Raw genomic sequence first — 8,118 nt, 5'->3', positions numbered from 1 at the left:
CAACGGTTAGTTGCCTTTAATATTACTTCCTTTAAGGTTATGTGCAACAAGTTTATAGCTAGAAGGAGTAGAGTAGTAAAAGAAAAGAAAAGAGATGGTCAAGGGAGATTCTCTTCCTACACGAGCCATATGGGCGGAGTGAGTAAGAAGTTGAGTTTTAACCCGAGTATATCTAGGAAGTACAGTATTGGAAGAAGCAAGAAGAAGAGCTTCCAGAAAGGGTCCCAATCTAGGGGATCCAACCAGAGGAGCAATGCCCCAAGGAGTATGGGTGGGGTCAGAAATAGACTTCCCAGCAGGGATCTATGACTCCATCTGTTACGATGCCAGCTGGAGCTCTGTAGTACAACAAATGTGGGAAACATCACCAAGGGAAATGTTTGGTTTGCTTCAAATGCAATAAGGTGGGACACATAACCAAGTTTTGCCCAAAGAACATACTTGCTCCTGATTAGAGATCCGCTATCCCAGGACGAGTCTTTGCCATGACTAGAGAGGAGTTCGAGGCTTCACCAAAGTTGATTAGAGGTTCAATCTCTCTTTGTGGTCACTAGATAGATATTTTGTTTGATTCTGTTGCTACACACTCCTTTATATCTGATGATTGTGCCAAGAGACTAAACTTGCATATGCTTGAAATGCAATTTTCCATGAATTTGTCTTCACCGACTGGTGCATTTGTGAGGACCAGTCGAGCTTGTTTGAAACTAGAATTTAAGTTTAGTGATAAAGTTTCTATGATTGCCTTAATCTGCTTACCTTTGAGTAGCATTGATGTGATAGTAGGGATGGATTGGTTGTCTGCCAATGGTGTGACACTTGACTGTAATAGAAAGATAGTCTCCTTACCGGTTTACACAGTGATAACTGTTAACCCTGAACCTGGCAAGTTATTATCAGTAGTGGATTATGAGACTCCCAACTTCTTGACAGCTCTACAAGTAGAGAAGTTAATGAGAGAAGGGTGTCAAGCTTTCATGATCTATTGTTCTACTCATGAGGTGTATGATGGAGGAATTGACAGAATTGGTGTGGTGAATAAGTTTCCAAAGGTGTTTGATGACCAAATGTCAGGATTGCCACCTGAAAGAGAGATTAAATTCTTCATTGATTTAGTACCCGATACCAAGCCAATCTCTAAGGCTCTGTATCATATGGCTCCTACAAAACTGGAAGAATTGAAAAAGCAGTTAAAAGAGCTACTAGAGAAGGGATTCATCTGGCCGAGTATATTACTATGAGGATCGCCTATATTGTTTGTAAAGAAGAAAGATGGAAGTATGAGGTTATGCATTAACTACAGGCAACTCAACAAAGTGACAATTAAGAACAATATCTGTTGCCACGGATTGATGACTTACTAGACCAACTTGCCGGAGCTATAGTTTTCTCTAAAATTAATCTAAGGTCTGGATATCACCAATTGAGGGTTAAGGAAAATGATATGCCTAAGACTGCATTTAGGACATGATACAAGCATTATGAGTTTTTAATAATGCCCTTCGGTCTAACAAATGCTCCTGTGATCTTTATGGATTACATAAACAATATCTTCAGACCCTACCTAGACAAATTTGTAGTGGTTTTCATTGATGGTATCCTGATATACTCTAAAGATGAGGAAGAACATACAAGACATTTAAGGATAGTGCTGCAAGTGCTAAAAGAGCACAAGTTATATGCCAAATTGAGTAAGTGTGAATTTTGGCTACAAGAAGTGAAATTTTTGAGACATGTTGTTTCTACTAATGGCATAGTAGTGGATCAATACAAGGTTGATGCAGTACTAAAGTAGGAAAGACCAACATCCGTAACCAAGATAAGAAGTTTCTTGGGTTTAGCTAGTTATTATTGGAGATTTATCTAAGGATTCTCTCAAGTTGCTTCTGCTTTGACGAAGCTAACGAAGAAGGATCAGCCATTTGTTTGGACAGAGAAGTGTGAACAAGCGTTTCAGACTCTGAAAGAGAAGTTGACAATAGTACTAGTATTGACTATTCTAGATCCCAAATGGCCATATGTGGTTTACACCGATGCATCACTTAATGGACTAGGCTGTGTGCTAATGCAAGATGACCAGAGTTGTAGCTCACATGTCGAGACAGTTAAGACCGCATGAGGAGAGTTATCTAACTCATGACCTTGAGTTAGCAGCGGTTGTATTTGCTTTGAAAATATGGAGGCACTATCTCTATGGTTCACAGTTTGAGGTATTCAATAACCATAAGAGCCTCAAGTATTTAATTGATTAGAAGGAGTTGAATATGCGACAACGAAGGTAGATGGAATTTTTGAAAGATTATAATTATGAGTTGAAGTGCCATCCGATGAAGGCCAATATAGTGGTCGATGCTTTGAGTCACGAGACCTTACATGTGGCATGGTTGATGAACCATGAGTACAAGCTACTAGAAAATTTATCTAGTGAACACTAAAATAGTCCAGATTTCACTGTGTACAACTTGAATACAATGGTAATCACTAATGAATTCTGGAAGGACTTAAGAAAAGCTCAGCTTGAAGACAAGTATCTGTTAGAGATTAAAGATGATATCGAGGCAAATTAGACCAAAGACTTTTGGTTCAACGATGATAGGTTAGTAGTGTATAGAGATTGGGTATGTGTACCTGACGATAAAAGGGTTCAAGAAACCATTCTAGCTGAAGCTCATCGGAGTAAGTTTATCATTCATCCAGGAACTACCAAGATGTATCAAGACATGAAGAGTAGGTGGTGGTGGCCTAGTTTGAAGAAGGAGCTGACAGAGTATGTATCCCGATGCCTGACTTGTTAGAAGGTGAAGATTGAGCACTAAAGACCCCTAAGATTTCTATAACCATTACAGATTCCTATGTGGAAATGGGATTGTGTTTCTATGGACTTCATTATGGGATTGCCATGTACCTAAGTAAATCATGATGATATTTAAGTAATTGTGGATAGGTTGACCAGGTTTGCTCATTTTCCAACTATTAGAGCCGACTATGCTCTAGAGAAGCTTGCAAAGGTCTACTTTTAAGAGATTGTGAGGTTACATGGGGTGCCAAAGGAGATTGTGTTAGATCGCAATTTGAGGTTTACTTTGAACTTTTAGAAAGCACTGCATAAGGCTATGGGTTTAAAACTGAAGTTCAGTTCAGCTTATCAACCTCAGACAGATGGTCAAACTGAGAGGACCATCTAGACTCTCGAGGATCTGCTACGTGCTTGTGCTATTGAATGGAATGGCAGTTAGGATAAGCACCTAACTTTTGGCAGAATTCTCTTATAATAATAATTTTCATGCGAGCATTCAAATAGCTCTATATGAAGCCTTGTACGGCAAGAAGTGTAGATCACCACTTTGTTGGATTAAATTGAGTAAGAGAAGCATAATGGGTCCTAATTAGGTGGATTAAACCACTGAGAAAATTGAGACTATCCGGTAAAAGTTGTTAACTGCTCAAAGTTGACAAAAGAGCTATGTAGATAAGAGGAGGAGACCATTAGAGTTTATGGTGGGAGACCACATGTTTTTGTAGGTCACACCTATGACTAGAATTGGGAGGTCTATTCGTGTGAAGAAGTTGACTCCCAAATTTATTAGGCCATTTTAAATCCTTGAGAGAATTGGGCATTTGGCATACCGAATTGCCTTACCCCCTCATTTTTCAGGTGTGCACGATGTATTCCATGTGTCTTAATTGAAGAAATATCAATCAAACCCTTCACATGTGATTGAGCTCGAGGATGTGGAGTTACATGAGAATTTGACATATCAAGTAAAGTCGAAGAAAATTGTGGATGTTAAGGAGAAACAGTTGAGAAATAAAAGAATACAGCTAGTGAAAGTCATTTGGAAAGGGATGATTTCTAGTGATACTACATGGGAAACCAAAGAGAAGATGAGAAACCTATATCCTCACTTGTTTCTTTGAGGTAAGATTTTACTAGCTTTGCTAGATTAAGTGAATTTTGGGGACAAAATTCCTAAAAGGAGGGGAGAATTGTAACATTTAGAGTTTTCATTCCCTAATTAATTAAATTTAATTAGGGTAATTAAGTAAATTAGAGTGTGGCCGGAGAGGTCTAATAATCCTGTTTGATGTTATTTTAGCCCTAGTTTTGGGTCTGGTGTCGAAACGAGCCACTAGAGCATCGAAAAGAGAAGAAAAAGAAGAGTTGAAGCTGTTGTGCCACACACAGCGGCGTGTAGATCATCCGCCGCAGCACACAGCCATTTCTGAGCAAGGGAGGACCTCTTTGTGCCATGCACCATGGTGCATTATTCGTCCGCTGCGACGCATGGCTATTTTCTATACTTTATCAAACGCGAATTGAGATAAAAAAAGAAATAAGAGAAAAGAGAGAAAGAAGAGGTGTGTCTAAGCTCTGCTAGGGTTTACTTGGGGATCACTTTGAGAGTATTTTGAAGGCTACAAACACCCAAGGTAACTGTGATGCTCATTAATCTTCCATTTTCTTCCACATTTATAAGATTATGGTTAGGGTTTGATAATGCAAGTGGAATTTCAGTCCATATAGGTTATGGGTCTGAATTTATTGACTCTAATGGAGTTAATGGGGGTAGATTACAGTATTTAAACTTAGGTATGATGAGTGTTGTTGTCTTAGGTTATTAGGCACCATAAATACCTGAAAATCCCATTTATTATGATGGTTGGAAGTTTGTGATGCCATTAATGGGAATTTAATGGCTCATTAATGCTATTGGGAGCTAAAGGTAATTATTAAACCCAATGGTTATGCTCCACCTTTTGTAAGGTAAAAGTTGGGCAATTTAGAAGTAGAGATTGAGGGTTTCAAATGGTTGAAGTTGTTATGTTGATGGAATTTAGATTGATTGATTGTCACTTTGGCTCTTGGTCACCTTTTGGAGTGAAAATTCAAGCTTGGAGGCTAGTTAATTAAGGGGTAAACCTTTAACCTCTCAAAGGTTTGAGGTAACTAGGGAAAAACTCTACTTTAGGTAGTTGTATATTAATTGATCGTTTAAATGATAGTGGTAGATATTACATGCATGAGATTGATTTTTATGTAACACTATGCACTAGTTTTCATTGAGTCTATGAACATTTGATTGAGCACAATGCTATTTTTGCTTGAAATGCAAAATGCAAAGTCAAAGGATTTTCTTATGAAAATACTTATGTTTTGAAAATGAATGCAATGATGAGTTGAGATAATTGTTTGTTAGTCATGAAATGAATTTGAGAAAAAGATGAGAATACACACTTGGGTAGCACAAGGTCGTGAGCCCAACGTGATTGTTGTAATAGAGAGTATATGAAAGTGAAAAGTGAGAACAAGTGAGTAATGATTAAGGCTATAGTGAGATAAGTGATAAAATGTGATATATGGGTAAATGTTTTATATATTTGATCTCTTTGTGCATGTTTTTGCTTTATAATTGATGTATAACTGCATAGGGTAGATTTAACCTTAGTTACTACATCACTCCCCTTCTTTAATACTTTTTAGGCTCTAGCTCTGGTGTTGAGAGGAAGAAGCCTAAAGAGGCCGGGAATTAATACATTCTTTCTTGTGTGCCTCTGGTTTTCGATGTAGTTGTGTAATAGCATATGTTTGCCAATTATAGGATGAATATTACCCATACTTGCACTATTTTGGTTTAGAAATGTTAAAATTATATTTTGGGCCCTTAGCCTTTGTATATTTTTGTCATATATATGTTTATAAGGTCAAAATACTAGTACAAGTATAGAAATGAAGATTTGGGCATGTTTTGAATGTTTTGAGTTGAATGCAATGCTATTTTACCTCCCCGTTTGTTTCTCGTAAATTAGGGTTGAGGAGTGAATTTCAATTATAATGACATTTCAAGGTGTGTGATGTGTTGTACTGGTAGTCCTAGGTCTATTGGACATGGTCCAGGTGTTAAGAAAAGCTTTTGGCACTTGTTGAGAGTTTTAGACACCCATTTATATAAAACTGTTGAAAAGTGGTTAAATTGTGTTTAGGCATCCAACTTCCTAGTGTGATGTGTTTTGGAAGTAAAACTGGTGCCATAAGTTAGTACAAGAAAAGAGCTTTCCGTAGGCACCTAGTTCACGTCAATCGGACATCAGATGGAGAATTTGGGCGGGTCAGAAGTTTTCTAATTTTGCTATCATTTTAATAGCAAAACTAGTAAAAATTCATGCAACACACTGCGATGCATGATGCCTAAGCTGCAGCGCGTGGCACAGAAAGCAACACGCCATGGCGCAGAGTGTACCGCCGCGGCGCACTACTCTGTTTTTCAGCACTTGAATTATTCTTCACCATTTTGGACTTCTTTCACTCCTCTGAGGTATCCCATGCTTCTAAAACTTATCTTTACTCTGATATGAAAGATTTCTATCGATATAAATTTCTTTCTATTTAGAAAAATTTGGGATCCCTTATTTTTGAATTAAAAACTTGGTAATCACTCTTTAGAGTCAACCCCCTCGATTACCATGAGCTTTATTTGCTAAGCATGGTTAGTGAAGTGAGAATATTATACCTTAGGACTTGAGCATGTGCGTATTATGGTAAATGTTGTGTTTTGTGATTTTTGAACTCCCTAGCCCTAATACATGTGTGAAACATGAAATAACTAGATGGGCTAGTAGATGAATGTAATTATGTGTGAAGATGAGATAGGTGGAGATTGTTCATAGTGTTTTGACCACATATGAGATTAAAGAATTAAAAGGTGAATTTGGCCTAAAAGGTGAAATGGGTGATTTACAAGCCAAATTTGTGTATGTGCTAAATTGTGCATATACATGGTCCGTTAGGTGTGTTATGTCCCTTTGGATATGGTCAGGGCCCAAAAAATGGCTAATGACGTTTGGTTTCGAATTGAGATACTTAAGTGACAAAAAGTTGATAGAAAATGGTCAAAGTGCACTTTAATGTCCAATTTTTGATAGAAATATTGGATTGGGATGAAACCAGTGTCATTAGTTAGATTTCGAAACAAGCTTTGTGTGGGCACTTGAATCATCTCAATTGGACTTAGTATATGGAAATGGTGGGCATCTAAATTTCATATCAAAAATTGCCATTTGACAGCAAATTCAAGTGTTTGCGCCGCTACGCATGTACTCGCATGCCGCAGCACACAGCATAGAGTGAGCGACTGTGGCCTCCGTGCCATATGCCGTGGTGCATATGGCACAAGCCGCAGTGCATAGTACCAATTTTTACTTTATTTTTTTGTGATGTACATATTTTCTGGATCTTTGATACACAATGTTTTATATCTTCTGCTATGTATAATAAGATTTATACTTGTGTAAATTATATAAAGATTTCTAAAATTTTTTTATTGGGATCCCAATGTTTTCAACAATTTTAACTCAAATATCTAAAGTAATTAGAAAGTTTGTAGTGGAGCGTATGGTAATGTTAGTGAAGGCGTTACACTGTGGAAAAGACTCATTAAAATTAGAGATTTGGAAGGTTTAAATTTGAAACAAATTTATGGTGTTAGGTCGCATAATGGGAGGAATTTGGCTTTAGAGGAAAAATCAGAGAGTTCAAGATGAGGGTGAATGATAGATGAATCAGTAGGATCCATGTTTTTGAGGTATAAACTGAACAAAGTAGCTATATAATACGCATGTATATCGGTATATTACCATTGTACTGATATATAAAAACTAACCATTGAGGAATATTTTAAAAATGAACAGCAATGATTAAAAGATGATGATAGGAAACATTACCTCTTATACCGATATAATCATCTTATACCAATATAAGCATATGCTTATACCCAAATAATTGCATGTACTGGTGTAAGTCTGGCTTTCTCTTTTCTCTACCACTATACCAGTATATTTTCCTTATACCGATCGAGGTCTTCCTATACCCCAATAGGTGTCTTCAGTATAACTTGTTCACCATCTTTTTAGTTTTTCTAAAGGCTTCTATTAATACAGTAGTCCTATACTAGTATAGCCATGACTATACCTTAATAAGCACTCTAAAATGCTTTCATCTACACACTTAACAAACTTGTTATTCCAGTATAGCTTTGTTATACTGATATTAAACTTTACATTTCAAAATTAAATCAGAATCATGACCCTGTAAAAACAATAAAAAACTCCAATGCTTAAGTT

The 8,118-nt window shown here is 37.0% G+C and overlaps 1 protein-coding gene across 1 annotated transcript; it reads left to right on the top strand.

Annotated features, from left to right (window-relative positions):
• The first annotated feature begins 650 nt into the window (after positions 1–650).
• Positions 651–2,119, top strand: LOC129305432 (uncharacterized). Its single transcript, XM_054945464.1, has 2 exons — positions 651–1,227; positions 1,869–2,119. The coding sequence occupies exons 1-2, from the start codon at positions 651–653 to the stop codon at positions 2,117–2,119; spliced, it is 828 nt and encodes a 275-aa protein (XP_054801439.1).
• The last annotated feature ends 5,999 nt before the right edge of the window (positions 2,120–8,118 follow it).

This window comes from Prosopis cineraria, unplaced genomic scaffold, assembly GCF_029017545.1.
Source record: "Prosopis cineraria cultivar Desert tree isolate PC_DT_omini unplaced genomic scaffold, ASM2901754v1 PC3, whole genome shotgun sequence".
Taxonomy (NCBI): Eukaryota; Viridiplantae; Streptophyta; class Magnoliopsida; order Fabales; family Fabaceae; genus Prosopis; species Prosopis cineraria.
Note: the sequence above shows the minus strand (reverse complement) of the source record. Positions and strands in the feature narration are given on the sequence as shown.